This window comes from Grammomys surdaster, unplaced genomic scaffold (assembly GCF_004785775.1).
Source record: "Grammomys surdaster isolate TR1022 unplaced genomic scaffold, NIH_TR_1.0 371, whole genome shotgun sequence".
Classification (NCBI taxonomy): domain Eukaryota; kingdom Metazoa; phylum Chordata; class Mammalia; order Rodentia; family Muridae; genus Grammomys; species Grammomys surdaster.
In genome coordinates, this window is record NW_021604790.1 from 3,842,434 (window position 1) to 3,867,584 (window position 25,151).

At 43.9% G+C, this 25,151-nt stretch overlaps 1 protein-coding gene across 2 annotated transcripts in view; it reads right to left on the minus strand.

Moving 5' to 3' along the window:
* The window catches only part of Nsf (N-ethylmaleimide sensitive factor, vesicle fusing ATPase), a 132,378-nt gene that overhangs the window by 5,653 nt on the left and 101,574 nt on the right, over nt 1-25,151 (minus strand). For both annotated transcript variants that reach the window (XM_028780624.1, XM_028780625.1), the window contains exons 16-18: nt 20,639-20,705; nt 18,613-18,692; nt 422-556 (exon numbers count right to left, since the gene is read on the minus strand). In XM_028780624.1, coding sequence (XP_028636457.1) covers nt 422-556; nt 18,613-18,692; nt 20,639-20,705 — 282 coding nt within the window. The remainder of the gene's footprint in view (nt 1-421; nt 557-18,612; nt 18,693-20,638; nt 20,706-25,151) is intronic.

The following is a 25,151-nucleotide window of genomic DNA, read 5'->3' on the forward strand; positions in this document are numbered from 1 at the left end:
CTCTCTCTCTCTCTCTCTCTCTCTCTCTCTCTCTCTCTCTCTCTCTCTCTCTCTCTCAGTTCCAAAGGCTTTATCATTGTTCTAGTTTATTAAATGCAAAGAAATGTGCTGCCAGCCACTGTGAAGAAATTGAATATGCCCACATTGTGTGGATCCCAGTGAGCCCCTGCCGTCATCTAGGAGTTCCAGTGCATGCTGGGAAGAGAGTGAGTGGCCCTGCAGCATGTGCGCTGCCCGTACCAGGAACTAGAAGCTTATCTGCTCTTCGTGTCTTCTTCTTCATCTAGCTTCTGGAAAAACTTTGGAGGAAACATCCCGGGGTCCCAAATGTACTACTAAATGCAGTTGCTTTGGCCAGGGACCCTTCTGAAATTATCTCAGGCCTCAACTCCTCTCTGATTTGCAGTTGACTCATCTTTACCTCCAGAGCTTCCAGCAGCTGCTCTCCCGTGGCAATGTTGGGCACGTGGATGGTGGTGCTGAAGGCGTGAAGCATCTCCATTTCCTGCAGGACATCTTTGCGGCTGGTGGTCCCTATGATGAGAAGCTTGCGGCCCTGGTTATTGAGACAGATGTGTTACAGCACACAGAAAACCACTAATGAGGAGACAGGAGGAGGCTTGACTGAAACTAGCAGAGTCCACTTATTTATGTATGGTAATAAGCAGGCAACACACACACAAACCAGGATTTTCCAAATAAAACGATAAACAAGGCGTAGATGATGTAACTCGGAAGCAGCAAAAATGATCCCCCATCCTACTTGACAAGGGACCAGTAGATTTGGAACACCAAACCAAAGCCAGAGACACTGAGATGTACACTACAGTTCTTTCCTGTGATAGGAAGTAGGTCTGTTTGTTTTAGATGAGGTCTCATTATGCAGCTGTGGCTGGCCTTGAACTCACTATACAAACTAGCTGGCCTCAAATGTACAGGAATCTGCTTGCCTCTGCCAGATTGGTCTTCATAATGAATTCCAGGCTAGCCAGGGCTTCATAGTAAGACCTTGTGTAAACCCTTCAACCCCTTCAGCTTGGTTTTGTACACATTGTATCACTAATTGTCAGCAAAGCAAGGGAGCTTTCCTCAGTCTCACTCACTGTTTTTGTGTATTGTGTGCCAAGAACAACAATACACCACCTCAACGAGGAGGTGGGGCTGTAGCTCACTAGGAGAGCACTTGCCTAGCATGCATAGAGACGAGGTTCAAGTTCTAGTATATGCACATCTGTACACATAACCCCCACAACACACACACACACACACACACAAGCAGAAACCCTCGTGACACTAAGAGCTCCTTGGTTTTACTGATGAATACGCAAAGATTAAAGACTAATCATTATTGCTATTTAATAAATCAACTAGAAAAAAAATAACCAAAAGAGAGAGAGAGAGAGAGAGAGAGAGAGAGAGAGAGAGAAAGAAATCAAATGCTGATCAACAGACATTTGCCAAGCTCCTGAATGACTGTGGAATGACCTTGAATGGAGAAGTAGAAAAATAAAGAGGACAACAGCAAACCTGAAGACTGTGCTGGGCAGGAAGGAGGCAAAGGCACCACTACACCCAGGGGAGGAGCCTGGCAGAGGAAACTGCGTTCTTTGCAGGGAGCAATCCACAGGCCGCATCTTTTCCTTTTCTTTTCTATCTTTATTCCTTCCTTCCTTCTTTCTTTTTCCTTTTTGGATTTTTGAGACAGAGTCTCTCTCTGTAGCTTTGGCTGGCCTAGAACTCAGTCTGGACACCAGGCTGGCCTCAAACTCACAGAGATCCACCCGCCTCTTCTTCCTGAGTGCTGGGACTAAAAGGGTGCGCCATCACTGCCCGGCCTATAGGCCAAGTCTTACGAAATGGGTAAGCTGGTATGGAAGATGGAGAGGCCTCTAAGACAGAGGGAGCATAAGTCCAAAGGCAAAAGTAAAAGCTGGGTGCTAAGGTAATTCTCTCTCCTCTTTCTCTCTCTCTCACACACACACAGTATTTCTACTATAACAAAAAGAGGCTTTTATACTAAAAAAAAAAAAAAAAAAAACCTTTATACTAAAAAAAAAAAAACAAAACAAAAAACAAAACAAAACAAAAAACAAATAAACAATAGTTCTAAGGCTAACTTTGGAACATGGTCCCTAGAGCTAACAGATACCAATGCTGGGGCAGTTCTTATTACAATCATTCCTGTTTTGATAGTGGCTTGCTATATGCCAAGGCTGGCTTTCACCCTTGAGCTTGGCGATGCTCCTGTCCTGGTCTTTCGGCTCATCACAACTCAGGAAAGGTAGCTGCTCTTCCTGCCCTTGGGATCCGAGCATCCTCATGTCTCTTCTCGGAAGGAAGCAGTGGCCTCCCCGGAAGAGCAGCTCTGCAGAAGCCCCTTACTCACTACAGAAGGTCGGACTGTTTTCCATCCACCACCATCTTCCTCAAGGAACTCTCTCCTACAGCGACTTCCATGTCTTCAGTGTTGAAAGACTGGGAAGTGTGGGCTAACTTATAATGGAGACGCTAATTTATGTTTTGCCTGCCTTCTTGTTTAACAAGACTGCAAGCACTGTGGTGAGGTCACGACCCAGGCCAGCTCAGGCCTTGACTTGTAAAGCATCATCTTTAAGAAAACATTGAAAAACATTACCAAATAATTAAATAGTGCTGGATTGTCTTATGTATTAATTAGTGGTGATGTGCAACTGGAAGTGTTCTCATGGAAAACAGTTGTGGATGTACTTACTAACGTAGGGAGCCACACTGGGCCAACATTTGGAGAGTAGGAACCGCCAGCGGCATGTGATGGAGGGCAGCTTTACAAGAGGTAGGTTTGACCCAAAGGGGAACTCTATCTTGCTAATGTGTGGCCACTGGCTTAAAGTCCACAGTGCCCAAACATACCCCATGGAAGAAAGAGAGAGAGAAAAGCAACAATAACCTATTTAGGGGGCAGGGAGTTGCTCTCTCAGCATTCTCTACAGAGATTTGCTGGTCCTGATGAGACACAGAAAAGGCTGAAATAAAATGACTATTTACCAATCGGATTACGATGAACATTGTTCCAAGGTTAAATAAGTATTAGTTAACCAAGTCTTAGCGCTCTAAGGAGCAACTCAGGTGAAAACATTACCATGAAAAAAGGCAGGGCTCGGTCAGGTGCTGGTCCTTCAGAAAGCCATTTCTTTATAGGATGAAGAATGAGCCAGGCACGGAGCATCATCTAAGCCTTTTGCCACACAAAGGGCTAACCAGATAATCCACACCCTTTCAGAGTTCTGCCATTGACTGACCCCAATCAACTGATTTGTAACAAAAGTTCATGTGGAATAAAGCTTTTTTTTTTCTTTTCCTAAATAAAAAATGCCACTAATATAATATCTGCAGTGGAATGGAAGGGCTGGCCTCACCCTCAACAACAGCGAAGCCAGGGAGAGAAAGGCCTTTCTTACCATTCAATGCAGCAAATGGAACACACCCACGGTAAGAAGAATTAACCGGGAACAATCGGAAACCCCGGGATGGATTAAGAAGTGAGTTTGAAAGCGAGGTTCAAAACTGCCATGTGGGATGGGCCTTATACTCTGTTTTCTAGTGATTACGACCTGACATTTTTGTAAAAGACTGAAGAGTTGGAATATTAGGAATTTTGTAAACCTGTTGAATAAAAGATGAACTTAACATTTGCTAATTGGAACAAAAACAAGAATATGTGGATGGTGAAATTTAGTTTGCACCTTCAGAGTGATTTTGATTTAGTTGGGAAACTGGCTGGTCAGCACCCGGGGGCCACTATCGAGTCATATGCCAGCAAACATCAAGTGGCAATGGCTGTGGAGACCTTGAAGCACACGGAGCGTCTCCGATTGGGGTGAGCTGCAAGGCCAGTGACAGGAGGCACTGAGGCAGGACAGGTCGCTAACGCCACCAGCCTCACGAAGTTGGTGGAAACAGCTATACCACACCACCAGGTTTCTCTGGGGAGATGAGGGCAGCCAACAAAAGGAAGGCTCAGGATGCTAACAGAAGGAAGGAGATTTAGTATAAAAAGCGTCAGGAGAAACCAAAAGCGGGTCTTAAGGAGAAAGGACTGTGGCAGAGAGAAAGAATCCTGGCATGTGCCCGCAAGATGCTCTCCTCTTGTGGCCTGGGACAATCGAGTCACAGGGATGCCATGCCAGTTCACGGTAAACCTCCCCAAGAAAGGTTGTGCACCCATTTAGCCCATGGCTTACACATAATGAGGTGCTTCTAAAGCCAGCCTGGGTGGGGCCAGAGGGGGGAAGCAGCGGAGTTCTCCTGAAGGCTGTAGCTGGCATAGGAGAAAAGGATAAGAACCATCATTCGCAGCTGTGTGGCAGACACGGGGGTAGATTACCCCAGTGCCAGATTCCTCATCAACCATAAAAACGGGATTAGAAAAAATCCTACCTATGTGTGAGACGGAGCACGAGATAAAGAATCCTGGGGGGGGGGGTGCTCTCCGATATCACAACATCACTGTCACAACAGACAGGAAGAGGAGGAAGCAAGAGCATGCAGGGGTGCTTCCGAGGGGAACGTGGAAGGTCAGGGCTTGTGTTAGGTCAGACAAGCGAGGAGTAAGGACCCCAGGGACCCCAGGGACCCCAGGGACCCCAGGGACCCCAAGGCCCAGCAGTGATTTGGGATAAGCATGGTCCCAAGCACCAGGCTTGCTGTGCATAGGCAGGACAGGGTCCAGATACTCAGCCTGGAGTGACAATGAGGCTCAGGCCACACACCCTCTCGGGAAGAGTCACTGCAGTGGGGTCTCTGTGAGAGCCAGGAACTTGTGAGGGAGAGAGCTCAGCTCAGGACAGAGGCCAGCAGGAAGCTTTCCCTACAGAGAGTGTTTTCCCCACCTTTTACTTTTTCTGGTTTCCTTTGTGGGAAGGGAACAATTCTCGTTTTTAAGTTAGCTTATATTAGTCACTACTGAGACCTTAGAACAATTCTGCCTGCCCCTGTGTCTTCCTTCACTGTGGCACCTTACAGATCTGGCACTCTACGCTCATGTGCCCAGTCTCTGAAGCACTTGGGCCCAGCTGCCTGGCGCATACAGGTGCACCTAGTCCACTTCCCCTCTCCCTACCAGCCTGGCTCCTTCCCTCCCAGGGGCTTGCGTGCCTGTCAGCGTTTCCATAGCTTTCAAGCCCCACGCCCACCATGCTTCCTTTCCCCTGTGCCTTTGTCCCTCCATCAGATCAACCTTTATATATGGACTTGACTCACTCCCTGTATTTGCTTATTACTGCATGCCTCACGGGTCTTTTGTGAAGCAGGGCTGGAGTTTGTTTGGTTTTACTGAACTATCCAGGGCTAACACAGGCCCTTGTGCAGGGGGAAGTTAATAAATGTATGTTGAATGAATGAGTGATGATCCCAGTTCGGATTTCAAGGTTTCAACACATCACTCTGTTTAGTCATCTCTCTTCTGGCCCTGGAAAAATGTACATTACAGCAAATGTTTAACAGGAAACTACCATTTCAGAGTCCACAGCCCTGAGCCCCAAATGCTGAATGCTATGATGTACTAAGTTATAATGAAAACACTCTAGAATGGATGACACTTTATTTAAGCTACAATTTAAGTTGATGTCAAGGCTGTCGTAAGTTTCTTTCTAGCTAATCAACCCTTAGCTATTACTGCCTGCACGCTACAGGCTTCTCCAGCAGAGGAAAGGGGTTTATGGGAAGCTAGGAACCAGGTTGGTGAGACAAGAAGTATTCCTGCCTCCTGCAACTCTTGGTTTGTCATAAAGCAAGTGAAAAGCGTAATTACCCTGAAGACCAGCCATCAGGGCTGAGACGGTGGGTCAGTGAGAGCTTGCCCACAAGGGAGAAACCCTGTTTAAGCCCCAGTGAATAAACAAACACAACAACCAGGAATCAGGGCAGCAGCAGTGACCTCCGCTCAGGCCTCTCCAAGTCCAGCCTGTATTTGGGATCATGGCTCAAACGTCTGGAGCTGCCTATCATGGCTCCTTCTCTTTTTAACGCTTCCTCATTTTCCCCCCCTTTTCCTTCTCCTTCAGTTAAACGCTGAAGTTGAATACCAAAGGAAGGATGTTTCGAATAAATCATGCTGTAACTAGGCAGACAGCTACACTTAAATTCTCCATTAGACTTTACCCTGGAGCAAATTCTTTGCCTAGCCCTTTGTAGCAGGCCTGGTGCTGTAAGTAGAGCAGAGGACAAAAGGAAGGCACTCGCGGCTGATGAGTAGGAGCCGTAGCCTGGACCATAGCTAGGAGGTCTCAAGTGGACAAAAGCAGATTACTCCACGACACTCAAGAATCTGTCCAAGCAATTCACAAGAAAGCCCTGGCTCGCCTGAGCTTACACTTGGGAGAAGCTTCCTGTCTTCTTACTCGTCTTCATTCAGTAGCTGAGGAACCTGGGGTGGGGGGTGGGGCATGGGGGTGGAGAGGTGATGTGTCTGGGCTCTTAGCTCTAGAAAGGAGCTGACCCAAGAGCTCATGCTGGCTAATTTTCCTTAACTTTATGGGGTCCGTTGTTGATTACTCATTTATTTGTTTTTATGATTGGGAATTAAACCTGGGGCCTCACAGTTAGGAGTGCCACCATGAGCAATTTTATTTATTTATTTATTTATTTATTTATTTATTTATTTATTTATTGAGGCAGGGTTTCTCCATGTAGCCCTGGAACTTGCTTTGTAGACCAGGCTGGCCTGGGACTCAGCAATCCTTTGGCCTCTGCCTCCCAGTGTTGAGACTAAAGGCACATGCACCAGCACACCTGGCTCCATGTGTGATTTTAAACCTGTGTCTAAAGTGGCTGTCCTAGTAATTACAAGTTTGGGAGATAGATCTTCTAGAAATGATGACCTCTGAACTCTCAGGAGAAAAGGATAAATAACTCAAGAAAATAAAGTTGTACTGACCATGCCACACTGTTCTTAACACCAAAAGCAATGGTTTGTGTAGATACTTCTTCCTGAGGTTGTTTAGCCAGTCCAGTCCAGTCCTGGACCCAGGCACCCAGCTCAGCTTTCAGCTTGGCATTCCTAACCTGCCTCCCCTCACTCCCCCATTCTGAACAGCATGTCTGTACTTTCTAACCTTATTCCCACCTCTGTGGGGTTCACTCAGGGGACCTCTCTTTTTACACAGCTGTTGGGAGTTTCCTGCCAGTGTGCAGCTGTACCATGTCCGTACGTCAGAACCTTTCTTCCCCCGTACTCTGTCCTCACTTAATCACGGAACATGATGTCCAGTAATAACACCTCACCTGTGAAGACACAACCTGCTAAACAATTTCAATTACCCAGAATTCAAGACAAGACCTAAGAAGCAGAGTGTGTCTAGGACTGATGTGAGTATAAGGTTTAGTCAGCCTTACAACTTACCCTCTAGGCACAGTAGCTGAGGCCCCTAAGACTTTGAAGGGCCCACAAAAACATTTTAATTTCTTTTACAATTAAAAGTGGTGGGGTCACCAGGCAGTGGTGGTGCTCGCCTTTAATTCCAGCACTTTGGAGGCAGTGGCAGGTGGACTTCTGAGTTCGAGGCCAGCCTGGTCTACAGAGTGAGTTCCAGGACAGAGAAACCCTGTCTTGAAAAAACTAAAAAAACTAAAAAAAAAAAAGGTGGGTTCTTAGGTTGAAGGTTTTTTTTTTAAACTATGATAACCATATCCATAAAAACTATGGTATCCATATTTATAGCAACAATAAAGAAATAAGACTAAATATTTATCCATGGACAAAGCTTCCCCTGCCTCAGCCACTGTGTTCCTGTTCTGCTAACACCAGAGCCTGGTGACTCTGGCTGTAAGACGTTCCTGAGCCCTGGTGGCTGTCCTCCTTAGTTCTTTCAGACAAAAGCATCAAACTAGTGAGATCCCCTTCAGAGACTGCAGATGACCTCACTAGAGACCTGCAGGTAGCAGCTATCAGCAACGTCATCAAGGAACTAGGCACAGAACCCTTAACACACAGGGCACGTGTATCTCCCTAATGACTTCCATGAGCAGTCTGCATATGCCAACATGCCTCGCTGAGCACACCCACACATGGGTGAGGATGACGATTCTTACGGTGTTCAGCATATTTTACCTCTGATACCAAAGATATACACAGCAAACATTTGCTCTTAAAATCTTGTTTTAAAAGCCTGAGAGTATAACTTGGGTTTTGTTTTTGTTTATCAAGAGAGGGTTTCCTCTGTGTAACAGCCCTGGCTGGTCTCAAACTCACAGATATCTGCCTGTCTCTGCCTCCTGAGAGCTGGGATTAAAGGTGTGTGCCATTGCCACTCAGCAAGTATAACATCTGAGAAGTAAGAATACACTTTGGGCACAGGAGAGATGATGGCTCACTTGTTAGAAGCACTGGCTGCGCTTATACAGGACCCTGGTTCAGTTCCCAGCACCCATAGCTAGCTGTAACTCCAGTTCCAGGGGATCCATTGCTCTCTTCTGGACTCTGAGGGCACCAGAAATACACGAAAGCAAAACAGCCACACACAGAAAAAAATATGCTTGGGTCAAAAAAAATAAAGCCTTTGTTCTCTTATGAATTCTGTTCTTGTCCCCAGTCAAACTGAACAGGTCACATGAAATCTAAGACGGTTTTCTGTACCCAAAATATATCCCCACATTCCTACAAATCTAACACCTTGCTAACTTGGGCACAGGTACACCCTTGTCTCTGGATAGTGACGGGGCACCAGCCTCTGTGTGAACCAGAAAACCAGCAGCAGGGACAACAGCAGCAAACTCCTGAGTACAGAGACTGGAAAAGGTAGCCAGCGGGGTCCAGGCAAACCCAGGCACACCTCCCCCTGCTCTCCAGTCTAGTACCCTGTGTGAAGAAGCATCTTCTTCTTCCTCAGACTTGGGGTTGCCATAGAATCCACCAGGATAAATATGCATGTCCCATACATGGGATTCATGAACACTGAGAATTTGTTTGATATCTTAAAAAAAAATCAGATTGAAGGAAGCATTCTGGTAGCTACCCCGAGGGCAACCTCAGCCCTGTGCCAGGCTAGACAGTGGGCACCACTTGCATTACACAGTGGGCACCTTACCAAAAAACCCCACAACTGAGTGGAGTATCATATGCACCCTCACGTCCTATACCGTGGAATAAATAGTTATTACTTGTGCTTTCTAACAAAGTAGGTATACCTTAAGGTATTCCTTAAGGTAGTATTTCAAATCTGCATGTCTAAAGAAATGTTACAGATGGAAAAACAACCTTTCCACCAGCCGTTCATGAGACACAACAACAATCACTTATTCTTGGTCACCTTTAGCTATGTGGATGTCAACCGTCAGCCCTTCAGATGGGAGGCACGGCACTGAAGGAAGCCAAGGTCAGCTATGAGAGTCAAGGGCCCTCCAGCCACCACACAGAACCTTACAGACATTACACCATTCATCTGAAAGGACGCAAGGCTAGGAATACACTCACACATACTCCGACAGGCTGGACGCAACTGCTGTGGAAGGCCATCCTGAGCTATGAAAGATCCTATCTCAACAAAGTAAACAAAATAAAACAAAGATGTATGCTGCTGGCTAAAAATAAAAATAGCTATACATAAACTTTACAATTTTATTATTCCTAAGCCAGGCAGTGGTGGCTCATGCCTTTCATCCCAGCACGAGGGAGGCGGAGGCAGGTGGATCTCTGAGTTCAAGGCCATCCTGGTCTAAAGATTGCATTCTAGGACAGCCAGGGCTACAGAGAAACCCTGTCTCAAAAAACTGGGGGAAAAAAGTTTTTCCTGATTGAGATAACGTGTTCACTGTAAAAATTTTATAATATATAAGAACTAACAAGGCAGGCGGGAGAAGCCCTCTGTGACGTTACCATCAGGAAGGTGGCTGTGCTTAAACGGTGGGATTTCCATTCCCGATCAATTTTGCTCTTTTGGTGTTTTACAGTGGACACCATCTCACAGAATAATGCTTGTTTGAGAATTTAGGGGATACTGAGCCCAATTATTCTTGTTTGTTACAGTACAGGAGTATATGCAGAAAATTTGGATGCCAAATGACAGGAAGGCAATTATGACAGACAGTTTGGGGGTATGTGCTCCACTCCACCCCTTATGATTTATTTACTTTTAAGATTTATTTACTTGTTTCATGTGAATACACTGTAGCTGTCTTCAGACACACCAGAAGAGGGTATCAGATTTCATTACAGATGGTTGTGAGCCACTATGTGGTTGCTGGGATTTGAACTCAGGACCTCTGGAAGAGCAGTTAGTGCTCTTAACCACTGAGCCATCTCTCCAGTCCTGATTTATTTATTGATATGTCTTGCTATGTAGCCCAGGCTGGCCTTAAACTTGCCTCTATTGCCCAAGAGTATGCCAAAATACGCAAAACCTCCCTTTCTCTCCTCTCATTTTCATGTGTATCTTTGTGTGTATATGTGTGTGGGGGGTGTGTGGGTGTGTGTGTACATGTGTCAGGTTTACAAACACAGTGTGTGGTTTATAAACACTGTGACTTAAAACCTCAAGTTCCAGTTCTATTTACATTCGAATAACACCAGCAATCCTGATAGACTGACTGGTCTAGGCCTTTTATAAGTACAGTTGGCTCTTACCCAGTGGCTGTTCAGCACACACTGCATGGCATGAAGCCCTGGGCACGCTTGGCGATCTGTGACCTGGTTTTAGGCATAGGGACATATGAGAGGAAAATGATTGGCCATTTAATTGTGTTGGGAGCCGAGAGAAAGGTCACAGCCTCCAGGGGCCTCGAGGAAAGGCAAACAGGTAGGTCAAAGCAAGTGCAGCCATAGCCCCCAGCCCTGCTTTATCAAGCTCTGAAGTTCTTGTCTCTACCTCAGTCTTTTATAACAAAAATCCCTAATACCCAGACAGATGTATTTGTCTTAGAACTTAGCCTACAAATCTCACGGAAAGTGGACAGAGGCTAGATGCCCACCCATTTCCCTCCCTAGTACTGCACAGGAGGGGATACAAGCTGGAACTCTGAGCTTACTCTCTGTGGGCATTTCCTCTACATAGCGTGTGCAATCCCCAGCTGTCTATCTCAGCAGCTGAAAAGATCCAGAGGATACCTAAAAGTGCTTCCTTGCTTTAGTATCTTACATGGTTACAATTCACACATTTATAAAGGCCTGCGCTACGTAATATCTTAGTTGACCCTCAACAAGATAGGAAAAGAAGAATTCTTTCTACTTTTATAGATAAAGAAATATGCACAGAGAAACTAAGTTGGCAGTTTAAAGCAATAATGCCAGAAGGTGTCTGAGCCAAGACTTGAATTCAGGATTTATGACCCTAAGCCCAACACAAAGAACGAGTTCTATAGAGAAGGTGCTTCTAGGAGGTGAATGGCTCTAGTGACTGATAGTGTTGTGAACAGTACCTCCAGAGCTGGTGAATGCTACTAGGTGCTGTGCACAGTACCTCCAGAGTTGGTACTGTAGCGGGCATCTTACCTAAGATGAGAGAGATCAAGGCTAAGTTCTGGACATGGGACAAACTTTTCATTAGCATTTCTCTGTGATAAAAAATTTAGATATTCTAAGTTAATGGACTAGGTTTATACCACAAGCATGTACACATGCATGCTCACATACACAAACATGCTTTCTCACACACACGCATATGCACCCCAATACTGATTTTGGTATTAATACCTACCATAGATGTATTCTTCCAAAACAATAAAAAAATAAATCAAATTTGAGATACTTGCTCAGTAGATATTTATAACAATGTTTTATAAAAAGCTTCAAATGTTTTTACCATTTTTGATACATTTGAAACTAATCTATACTTATATATTTTATTCAATTTACATGTAGCTTCCTAAGATAACCTACTATTCTAAGAAAAGCGCACATAAAGTAGTTTTATAAAACATAGTAGCTATATAATATCATTGATTTTAGAAATGGAAAAATTAGGTCACTGAACTGCCAGTCATAACTCAAAAAAAAAAAAGTCCACTGCAGAAGTCACCCTGTCAAGTGGTTACAATGAATGCGTCTGGCAAGATGACTACACCTCTTTGCTGGAGTGGTTCTACATCTTACTGAGTCATACTGTAGTCATTAGCCAGAGTTAATTCTATACAGATAGATAGGAAGACACTCCTGTTTAGGCCTGTAGGGCTTGGAGTCTTCCATTATCTGTTTATTCACTAAAGCAACTCAAAGCCTGAGGAGTTGCCTAATCTTAGCAAGACCTTCCCAATATCCCAGCTATGGCAAGACTGGACTGAAGTGCCCCATGAGAACTACACAAAAACAGCACTGTGCCTGGACTGCTGCTGTTAAATAAAATCCACAAGAAACACAGATGCCGAGCCAGAGAGCTATAGTTTTGGTTTTCTTTTATTAAGGATATTGTGTTGAACACTCTTCTAAAGAGTTACTATAGATTACTGCCTGCCTCACTATAGATTTTTTCATTGGCCCAGTTATGCCCTGACAATACCATGCCTCACATACCTGTTTTTAGATAGGAACTTGTGTAGCCCAGGCTGACCCGGAACAGTCTATATAAGCTGAGGGTAACCTTGAACTTCTGGTTCTCTTGCTTCTACCTCCCTTGTACACCCCACTACACCTAGCTTTCTTTCTTCTTCCTGAGATAAAGTTTCACAATGTAGCCAAGGCTGTCTTTAAACTCACAATTCTTCTGCCTGTTTCCTTGAAGTTAGGAATTTTAAGAGTGCATCTGCATGTCCTGCTTCCTTTCCTTTAAAACAACAATAACAACAACAACACATTCCTTGGCTTCAGAGCAACAGAGTTCTTGCAATTAGATTCAGTTTAAACTTTTAACTACTAAGTCTGAGCTTTACTTCAGTGATATTGCTATCAATTTGAATATTCTTTTTGATAGTTTATAGTTTCTAGAGATTATACTATTGATATGGCACAAATGAGTTGTATACGAATTACTGTGTTGATGCCCATCATTTGAGAAGGCAAAGGATGTCTGGTGAGTGGCCCCGGCCAGCTTTGAGTGTCCTTGGCAACCTATCCACAAGTATGATCGGGTGCCGTTTCCTATATGCCATAATAAAAGAAGGTTGGGAGGCACCGAGAAAAGACTGGTTCTCCAGGCACTGCAAGGCTATGCTATCCACTCTATTCTACTCTATTCTGTTCAGATGGGACTTCCAGCATGATTCCAAACAGTGTCAGGAACACCCAGAATTAAGAAGCCAATTAATGACTCAAATGCCCTTGGATTTGTGGAGGAAATTGGGAAACCCTGTTGTTTTACAGCCTGAAGAGCTACCTTTTGGATACTTGTCTTCCAAATGATAAAACTATTGTTTTAAGTGTGGTATCAGAGACCCAAGAGGAAATATTAAAGCCCAAGGGGCTGTTGGTCTTAGGCAGTTCACCTGGCCTTCCCTCTTTGGGGGTGGGGGTGGGGGGTGTTCTTCCCTGACATGCAGACTTCTGCTTTCATCCTTCCCATCTGGAAAAGCACATCCCCCTCAACTTCCATAAATCTGCAAACCTTGAAAAGAGCCCCAGTGTCATGGAGTAAAAGCCTGGCATTAGGATCTCACTGCAAGGAGGGCTGTCTTCAAGCCTCTCACTGCTAAGCCGGACATTTCCTAACACTGGACAAATTGTACGTCCAGCTCAGGGAGGGTGAACTGCAGTGGTCTTTTACCCTCCAAGCCAATTGTTAGCTTTTCACAGGAATCAGCAGGGAGGCACATGTGGAGCCTCTGTGTGCCGGTGAGCGCCCCCATGCCTTGTGTGACTCTGCATGTAGATGAAGCCGGCTGGGAGCTTTCTGAGCTGCTGCGGCGGAGTTCTCAGAGAAGCCTTTTCTCCAGCTCGGCTCCCTGCTGGGACAGCCCTTTTCAGGCTTTCTATCCCGCCTCGATCTCTTCTCCCGCAGAACACAGGGGAAACTTGATTGAAAATAAAGACCTAGGGAACATGTTTTATTTTCTCCTGTTCAATCCATTTTAGAAAAGCTTTTAATTGGTTTTAAAAAGATGCTAAACAAAATGTGATGATGTTTCTCAGTTTTCATGAACTACCGATACCACTTTTTATACTTTCAAAGGATTAATAAATCAATCATGATAGTAACTCTCCAGATAAATTTAAAGCAAACCCACTGGATACCAGGTTCATTAAAAATCTATGCATTTGCTTAGAAAAAAAATTAAAATTCAAAGAAAATTATCCTAGTAACTGAAATCTGCCTTGAATTTTTAGTTCTACACAGAAAATCCAAGAACAAGGCGATCACAAAGGGAAAAAAGAAGAGAGCTTGAGACGCAGTTTTAATAAAGCAGTGTACAGGAGGGGGGGTGGGGGAGGGGAGGCGGAAAGGGAATATCTGGAGACACAACAACACCCGCCCCGAGGGATTCTTTCATTGGAGCATGTGCACACATGCACACACAATATTTCTATGAGAAAGCTGGAATGACAACAAATGCAAAATTAAGGCTCCTGCGACCTCCACGATTGCTGTCTGGTAAGGTAGGGTGCTTTCTAAAGAAGGGTGCCCACAGCTTTTGATTTTCTGTGACCCATGCTCTACCTGACTCGGAGCCTCTAGTTTTAACATTAAATTGAAAAACCCACGTGGCGCTGGTTTGCCCAAGTGGATGTCACCAGCATTACTGACACTGGACCAGCTTACAAAAAAGCATTTTCAATTTCTTGAGACAATGTACAATGCATTTACAAAGCGAGGTCGTGCAGATGAGGCATATTTTTATTCTGTTAAACTTGCACCAACTAGAAATATTCACAACACTAATTTCTTCTGCCACAAATTCCCTGATGCAGCAGGTCACCTGGCAGCTGAGGTCAGTCACCAAATTCTAACTAATGACAGGCCAGTGTTCCCTTAAAAGAGAGTCCCTGCCAGTCCCTGTCACTAAGGCAACCAGGTTTCTTACTTCTTACATACATCTTTACTTCTTAGAGAAAGCTATTTCACAGACCTTTTTAATGATCCGGTTGCTGGGTGTAAGAGTGCTCCCAAGCTGGGATTTCTCCATCTACCCTGGTGGCTTGCCCTTTACTTTTAACCCTCTATATAATTCTTCTTTCATCATTGACATAGCTTTAAAATGTGACAATTTTATTGGATATAATTTGCAAAGCACACAGTTCAATAACTTAAAGTGTGTAAATCAACAGTTTTCAGTCCATTCACAGATGTGGGCACCTGTCACCACACTTATCTTAAAATATTTTCATCTCTTCAAGGAGAACCCCACACTCATTAGCAGTCGCCTCTAATTCTCCCAATCCAGCCTCCCAGGCCCTGGCGACCACAGATAATGCACTTTCTATCTCTACAGAATGGCCAACTATAGATACTTCATAGAAATAGAGGCTGGAGAGGTGGCTCAGCAGTTTAGGACCCTGGCTGCCCTAGATGAGGACCCAAGCTTGATTCCCAGTATCCACATGGTGGCTTCAACCACCTCTAATTCCAATTCCAAGAGAACTTCTGCTCCCTTCTGGTCTCTATGGGTACCAATCACAAAGGCAATGCACAGACATACATACATGCATTAAAAGCACCTATACATATAAAGTAAAATAAATAGATCTAAGAAGAGGGGGGAGGGGGAGGGGGAGAGAGAAGAGGGAAGGAAGGAAGGGAAGGAGTAAGGAAAGAAGGAATGAAGGGAACTAGTTATGTCTTTTCTGATTGCCTTTTCTTACTGAGCACATTTTCAAGGTCCATTTATGTTGAAGTATGCTCTGAGTGCATTTTCATTGCTGAATAATATTCCAGTTCGTAACTATAATAGATTTTATTCTACTTAGATTCATATTGGTTTCTCTGAATAATCTTGCTGTGAACAGGCAAGCTTTGGTGCAGGCATGTGTTCTCAGTTGCTTTATCTGTATTCTAGCAGTGACATGATGGAGCACCTCACTTCAAGTTGAACCTTTTGAGGAACTGCTAAACTTTCCCAAAGGCAACAGATTTTAGACATTTTTATTAACAGTTTGTATGTTTTTGAATTTTTCTAACTCTTCACTACCACTTATTTTTACCTGACTTTTGGATCATAGTTATCTATAATCCAAAATATAATTTCACTGTGTTGGTCTTGATTTACAGCCCCTGATGAACAATAAGATGAATGGCTTACTCATGTGTTAAGTAGTCATTTGAATTTCACATAAAAAAAAATTTAAAAAAAATTAAGGTGTGTGTGTGGGTGGTGTGCATGTGGTGTGCCATGTGTGTGTGTGATGGGGGAGACCATGTACCACAGATTATAAATGTGAGGTCAGAGGACACTTTTGTATAATTGGTTTTCTCCTTCGACCTTGTCATGGATTTCTGGGGACTGCACTCTGGCTTGCACAGCAGTACCTCTATCTGCGGAGCCATTTTGCTGGCTCCTAAACTATTTTTGTTGCTGTTGCTTTTGTTTTGAGAGGTGGTTTCTCTGTGTATAGTCCTGGCTGCTCCTGGAACTCGGTCTGAGACAAGGCTGGCCTCGAATTCAGAGATTTGCCCGCCTCTGCCTCCTGAGTGCTGGGATTAAAAATGTGTGACACCATCTATTTTTAATGTTTTTCCATGGATCATATCTTGTTTTATAACCTAAAGCCATCAGTGCAAGACGATGCATACACTGTGCTACGTATGTGTTCAATGTGTTTGTGGAATAAACTAGGAACGATGTGTGTGTGCTGTGTGCTGTGAGATTTAGAGGTGTAAGATAGTTTCCCCTCTCTTAAGAGTCTTACAAATATTTTAAGAAACAGAAACAGTTATTCCTTAGTTTCTAATCAAAAAGCAGCAAGAAGTTTTTTCCTAAAAACTTATTTAAAGATAAAAGGAGAGAAATAACCCCTAAAGGCTGTCCTCTGGCCTCCTCCACACGGGCCTATGGAGTGTGCTCTCAATTAGATGTACAATGGAATGCTATCTAAAACAATGAAAACCATACCGCTTGTTAGTATTTTCTACTTACACCATTTTGGAAATGGAAAGCTTTCAGGGAAGAAATGTATCTTTATTTAAACTCACATGGATAGTATCAGGTAAACGAGAAATTTTAAATATTGGAAAGCTATTAATTTTCCTCCTAAGTGAATTTTTGCACAAAGTATTTTTAAACAAAAAGCTGATTATGATAAAAATATTTAAATGCATGAACAATCTTTATTCTAAAAATTTTAAATATGCTAGCTCTATTAAAAACAGTATGAGTATATAGAAGCTATTTATTTTGTTTTAGCAACTGTAGACATATGCATCTGTTTAAAAATGGGAGGAATCTAGAGAAGGCAGAAAACACTTCTCTTGACTTTAGCCTTAGGACAGGGAAAGCTCCAATAAGCTAAGGCAGGAGAATCATTCAAGTCCAGGAATTTGAGGGAGTCTTGGCAACATAGTGAGAACCCTATCTCAAAATCAAAAGAGAAACTATTGATTAGTGGTAGAGAACTTGCCCAGTATGCAGGAAGCCCTGGGTTTGATCCTTGGCACAGGAAAAAAAAAATCCTTTTATATTGCATAATGCAAAATTTTGAGGCTGTTATGTATATTTTATGACTTTAGAAAATTTTCAAGAAGCACTAAAAACCTAGAAAAATCAAGACCAGACTTCAGTGGAAAATATGCATGTATATTTTCTACTGTTAAATTACATATTAAGAGTTACAAACTAATTTAATTATTTTTTTCTCCCCATATTGTATATGAGACTTCTTCTATACGGACGCTAAGATGTTTTCAAGTGATTGCTCACTTTCTTCCTGTCTCCCTTTGACTGACATTTCTCAACATTCTACCTCATAGAATCAACCTAGAGAATCTGTCTTGTGGCACAGCCGGGCTTCCTCTGGGGACCTCTTCGTTAATAAGGCCTGACTCTCATAGGATGCTTCTGCGTTTGTTTAGGGACCAGAATCACGGGCTCCCGCAGCCATATCAGTAAAGACGTGAGCAAATGAACGGAGATGCCAGCTCCGTTCCTTAAGGGCAGAGCGTGGTACAGGAGAAACGACGTCAAGTCATCCTTGCAAGCTGCAAACCGCGCCAGCAAACCTGCCAGCTTGGCACGCTCACTGCAGTCTTCAAACTCAAGCTCTCAGGAAAACTATGAACTGATGCAAACAGGAACACATATCTCATCCTCTACACCTGCATCACAGCCTCCCTCTGCATCACAGCCTCCCTCTGGAGGTGATGACTTAAGGACGCAGAAGATGCTGGGGAGTCACAGAACAAGATCTAATACGAACAGAAATGGTCAGATCTTGATATTTTCAGAAAAGGAAACAGAAAGAAAAATATCTGTTAAGAAAACAATTTGCAGGCTACAGAGATGGCCCCAGGTTTAGTTTCCCAGCACCCACATGGTACCTCAGTGACAGGGGATCCAACACCCTCACACAGAAATACATGTAGGCAAAGCACCAATGCACATAAAATAAAGTAGGTAATTTTTTTAAAAAAAGAAAGAAAACAATTTCCCTCTAGATCAGATAGATGGGCCTTCCAGAACCCTCAACAAGAGAATCGAATGTCTGTGATAACCTATGTATTCGCAGTGTACCACTATACGAGCTTTACTGAAGATTCTGTGGAAATCTGGTTATCACTAACTTACCTGAGGAGGTGCCTTTTTCAGTAACACAAGGAGAGCCTGCAACACCAGGTTGGAGAACCGGGGGCCAATAGGGACATAATCTGAAAGAGAAACATGGCTGTGGTTCAGGGATTGAAATCTTGGGGCACACGTTGTCCAAGCACGCTGATCTGTCTCCATCAAGAGTAAACATCAGCTCTGGTAAGAGGCAGGCGTAGCTCGGCCGTGAAAAAAGACACTCTTAATAATCTACATTCTCAACAAGGTACATAAGAATGTATCTGTATATTTAAAAAAGTTAAATATCTACTTTGATTCATGTAGCTGTGTTTTCTGGTCTTCAGAGACTATCTTCTAAAGGAGAGAATATCCAAGTGTATTTATGAAGCATTTCTAAGAAATTACCAGAAACCATCACGGCGCATTTACATATATTACACTGGTGACAAAGTTGGACATCAACCATAGGTAGAAAGGGGCTGGCTGTGTCTCAGTGGTTGGTGGAGCTGAACAGCATACAAAAGGAAACACAGATAACATAACAAGGATGCAGAGTGCTCACTCAGGCTGGCCTTCTGAGAAGGCAGAGAAGGCAGAGAACTTTCTATCTTGGGAAACTTTGGCTTGCAGCCTTGCTTCCTCTGCCTGTCCATCTTGTCCTGTGCATGGAGCCCTGCCAAGTATCAACCCCAGAGTCAAGGTTTTCTGAACATCCAGGATATAGAGACACTCGATTTTATATTATTTGTGTCAACATATGTTATAAAGGTTAGGTAGTATCTTTTTCTGAGATCCTTCTAGAACACCAGTCATTCTAGCACAGTAGTTAACACCTGAATAAATAAGCATACAAGTACAAGAAGTAACTTCATAAAGTGAAGATCTACTCAGAGGGCAGAAATTCTTGACACAGTGTGTTGCTATGACCACCTGCCTTGACTGTGCTCAGATAAAGGAGTTTACACAGAACAATGAATATGACTAACGTTCTTTTTTTTTTTTTAATTTTATTTATTTATTATATGTAAATACACTGTAGCTGTCTTTAGACACCCCACAAGAGGGTATCAGATATCATTACAGATGGTTGTGAGCCACCATGTGGTTGCTGGGATTTGAACTCATGACCTCTGGAAGAGCAGTCAGTGCTCTTAACCACTGAGCCATCTCACCAGCCCATGACTAACGTTCTTAAAGAAATAATCCTATAGGGCTGGAGAGATGGCTCAGTGGTTAAGAGCAGTGACTGCACTTCCAGAGGTCCTGAGTTCAAATCCCAGCAACCACATGGTGGCTCACAACCATCTGTAATGAGATCTGACGCCCTCTTCTGGTGTGTCTGAAGACAGCTACAGTGTATTCATATATAATAAATAAATAAATCTTTAAAAAAAAAAAAAAAAAAAAAAAAAAAAGAAATAATCCTATAAACTGGATCGAGATGTCCCTCAAACCTGGCCGTTAGGTAAACACTATTAAAAAGGCCTTATAGATATACTTGCTCTGTTTTACAATAAACATACCAAAACTTAAAGAACAAATAGCAGATGACCCAACATACGACTGGACACTCCAAGGAAGTGAAGAGCAGTTAATGTGAGATCATTACCGTATCATCAGTAACAGCCACTGCTGGGCAGTCTCCTTGGTGTTTATTAGGTCACCAGCTGTTTCAGTTTTGATGGTGTTTATCTCATTCTGATCTACTGTCATAATGATACATACCAGACTGACTTAATTCACAATGAACAAAATGTCAACGTAACAAGCTTTCCTGATGTTTGCTAGTATACTTCTGAGTTCAGTGCAGAGACTAAGTCTTGTACCTACTGTACCTCAATCTAAGATGTTTAATAAGTATTTTTTCATTTCAGAACTTCAGTATTTATTACTCTACATTGCTCATTTATTATGGACATGACATACTGGAGAAAACGAGGCAGCTAGCTCATCATGACCACTGATGTCATGAGAGACGCTGCTATAGCCCCTGTAAGACAGGGACTTTGTCACGTGGCAGAGTACAACAGCCCAAGTTCGGACTCACCGAGCAGCCTTTCAATGTCATCCACGACCACACAACTGAGCTGAGATTTGTAAGCATCATCAAAGATCTGGAAGAAAGAAAGCCATGTATGACCACTTCATTGTCTTCCACAGTAATGACAATCCAAAGAAGACTAAATTTGGTTAACTTTTGTTTTTTTTTTTTTGAGGTGGGGGACTCACTGAAGAGACCAGGCTGGCCTTGAACTCAGCGATTCACCTACTTCTGACTCTGGAACACTGGGATTAAAGGCATGCACTATGATGCCCTGCTAAATTTGGTTAATTCTTGAACAACACACCTAAACAAAGCACAATGTGACACTAATGCCCAGGCTAAAATATGTTAATAGATTACAGGACTGTAGAACTTGAAGAAACACTTTCGGGGAAACTGAAAGCAGTGAAATGACTCGCTTGGGATAACACAGTAAGGTAGCTGAACAAGGTCAGCAAATCAAAGCAAGAAAGGAAGTGGTTATGCCCTGGCCGACAGAGTAGCAGTTTCAAACCTGAAGAATCAGTTGATATAGAAGGTGAAGCTAAGTGCCCGCGGCCTTCAGGCCAGCCTCTCGTGAATGATGACAGGCCCCTTTTAGACATTGTGAATGGGGGTTGGTGCACCCGCCAGTGTCGTGAGTACAGATTGATTTCCACAGCCCATCTACTCTCTGGCTGATATGTAACCTTTGTGGATCACAGTGGCCAAAACTGCCCAGCCCCAATATATATTGCTTTAGGTGGCACAATATTCTCTGGTAGGTATCTTTAAACTATAGATGATTTAGAATTAAGTATAGAAATTAAGTTAGTTAAACTAATACTAACAGTTTTCATTTTAAACTTAAAACTAACCTGTATATACTCTGTTCTTACAGAACCTTTAACGGTAAGGAAGGTTCCTGTGGAAGGGTCCTGCTCTCACCTTTAACACAGCTCCTTGTCACCGCTTCCACGGCATAAACACAAACATCTCCCATCTCCACAGACTTAGTCAGATAGGAGCTTTCTGTTGGTACATGTGATTTCCTTCTAGGCTGAAGCATTCCAGGGAAGCTTCTTAAGAAAGGATATGAACAGTACAGCCTCATGAAGTCCCTGAAACTGACCAGATCCACTAGGCCCCTCCCTCCAAAAGACGATCTAAACAGGAGACAACAGGATGATTTCAATTCCCATAAGCCAAGCTGCAAAAAGGACTCTCAGAGAAGCGGCCTTCTAGGAGGCAAAGAGCAAGCCGGCAGCCTGGCAAGGGCTCATCCCAACCAATCATACCACCTAGAAAGGACACTGTAACCTGTAGAGCTGCCTGCAGGCTGTGCAGTGTGCCCCAGGCCTGCAGGCTGTGCAGTGTGCCCTGGCTTCTGTCTCCGGGGAGCTGTCACCCCAGGCTGGGGTGGACTTTTGGTGACGCAGCTGTTGTTGAGTAATTTCTGCTCTTGAGAGTAACCTGTCACTCACACTCCTGTAAGTAACTGCAATAAAACAAACTGGTTCATCAGTGTGTGTGTGTGTGTGTGTGTGTGTGTGTCTGTCTCCCTAGGAAGAGTCTGACACATAACACAGTCCCATGCTGTGTCACAGCTCCTCCTAGTCCTTAGCTACCTGTTTCCTCTCTGGAATGAGAAGTAGATAAAAATATTTCTCTGTTCATAACTCCAGCACAAGACACTATCCAGTAATGATGTCTGCTCAGCAGATTCAGCAGTTGAGATAGCACAAGCTCTGAGTCCACCTTGTCTGTATCATTTTTTCTTCTACCCTGTTGCTCCAGCATTTTCTATATTGTATATATATTGTGGGTTCACTATGTTCTCCCATATATTACACTAGACTGTAAAAACCCAGAAAGCACGTGTTTCACTGTCTCTAGATCCTCTATCAATTAATATAATGCTGACCAGAAAAATAACAAGAGTTTGTTAAAAAATAAATTTATAGCTAGGCTGTGGTGACACATCCTTTTAATCTCAGCACTCAGGAGGCAAAGGCAGGTGAATCTCTTGAGTTTGAGGCCAGCCTGGTCTACAGAGTAAGTTCCAGACAGACAGCGTTACACAGAGAAATCCTATCTCAAACAACAATTGATGATGATGATGATAATTTATGCTTTGAAAAATACAAAGCAGAAATATCAGGTAGTTGGATGTCCAACTGAAGTCAGGCTGAGGAAATGCTCTCAGGACAGTGGTAAGTGACTGCATGACTGGATGGGACTTACGGGAAATGGCGGCAGAGGAGAAACGACGCAGTACTACTGGAGGATGCAGTAGGAAGTGGAAGTGTTAACACCACAGTCACCCGTCATTTCAGTCATGCACAACAAATGCTGTTAACTCTTTCATACGTCACATGTTAGTGAAGCCACAGGAGGGAACAGTGAGGCAGATAACTGCTCCCCGTCAAAAGTTAGAATGGAAAAGTGGGAAGGTGGTGTGTGACTGTGAAGAGATCTCAGAGAAGGCTTCAATGTCACCGCATGAGTCACCACAGTCCTTCCCCAAATGCCACGGAGCCCCGCATTACCTACTGGATTGAGTCTTCGAGAGACTACAGTGAGCAAGGGTCGCCTTCTGAGGCACGCTGCACTCATGTCCTACAGGGGTAAGAACTACGGTGCAGCGTGCCACGGCATTGGATTTGGGGCGTTCCTTACTGCAGCAGAGGTTAAGCTATTTCAGGCCACAAAGGCAGCTAAGGGACAAGGGTGGTTTCCCAAATTAAAAAAAGACATTTAAGCCCAAATCTAAAAACAGAGAAGAATGCACCGAGTGTCATGGTCCAGAGAAGAGAAAAATCAGGAATGCTGTAGCAACCAACTGGTGTTCGGTTGATAAAATGAAGACATGACGGTATTGATGTGGGAGAGGGGTGGGGCACAGGAAGGGCTGACAAAACTGGACACTGAGCATGTCTCACACAACGAAGCAAGACACCATCAAACAGGGTCTTACTATTAGTCCTGGCTGCCTTGGAACTCAATATGTAGACCAGGCTGGCCTTGAACTCAGAGATGCGCTTGCCTCTGCCTCCTGAGTGCTGGGATTAAGGGCATGTGCCAGGACACCCAGCTTGCCCTAGAGAACCTTACGTTTTAAAGCAATGAGCTGAGATGTGAGTTTTATATTTTGGGAACATTTTCCAGGCTGATGTACAGAAGAGCAAGAGTTTGGGACTACGGAATGTCAGGAGGAGTGGGAAGTCAGTGTGTAGAGAAGCCAGATGCTACAGGTATCTGTGGGGCAGGGGAGCTGAGTCGAGGATGAGTGCGGGGACAAGCGGGAAACAGGAGTCAAAGAATCTCCTGGTTTCAGGAATGGATGTCGAGTATGCTAGCCTGCCCTATCAGAGAGAGGGGGGGGGGAGAGGGAGAGAGAGAGAGAAAAGAGGGGTGGGGGGAGATGGGATGAAGAGGTGTTCAGCTTCCTGACAGTTACTTCTGGCTTTGAGTTAGTGAGTTCCAGACCACAGAAAGGCTTGGTAGCAGCGGTTTGTAGCTATTGCTGAAGCCTGGATTGGTATAAAGCCACTGTTGTTTTGTGTGAACTCAGGGAATCACTAATAAACTCTGCTCAGCAAACACGTTTTTCAGAGATCTACTGAAGGTTTACAGACAGGAATACAGGTCTATCATTCAAGCTATGAAATCATAAGTTAAGAGTGACGGAGGCCTGGGGCGCCAGGGCCTGGCTGGCTACTGCAGCTCTACACTCTCCCTAAACCGGTGCTTCTCCTTCCTCAAGGTGATGTGGAACTTACAGAGCAAACATCCTACAGCAAACTCCAGGCGTCTGTGGGCCTGGTGTGCTGGTGCTCACCAGTGATCCCAGCCCCTGGGAGGTGGAGACAACAAGCTCAGAGCTAGGGCAGTGCCAGCTACATCAGAAAGTCTGAGGCTAGGGCTAACATGAGGGCCTCTCAAAAATGTGTGTGTGTGTGAATAGATTGTTTTTTGTTATGTAGTGGAAACAACTTAGGGCCTTCATAGCTCATTATATAGGCTACCTGGAGCACTTTAGAAGAAAAATACCAATGGTATTCATTTAACAGAAAGTGTTTTGTACTTGTATTTTTAAAAAGAATACACAGCTCTCAGTGTGAGCATTGCAGAGAGGAGCACGCACGGCTCTCTTGACATGTGCTCATGCTGACAAAGGCCGTGTCAGAGCCAGTTGTAACTTGACTAGCTGACAGACTCCTCTGCTGTAATCTGAATGTGTACACACCCCTTCCACTTCCTGCAGTCACAGGCCCCTCGTTATCCCGTCACCGGTCTAAAATGAGGTCCCCCTCGTCCACTGCACCGCGATTTATGTGCAATCTTCTCAGAAATAGTTTCCTGGCCTGGGCCCCAGCAGAATGCTCACTAAGACGAGACTCAGATGTGACGGGCAAGCACAGGAGATTAGCTGCCAGCCTAAATCTAATGAGATATTTACATATCAAGCTGAAAAGTTCTACTGTAATTTTATGTAAATCAATTCAAAAAGGAGGTGAGGTACTGGAAAAGATAC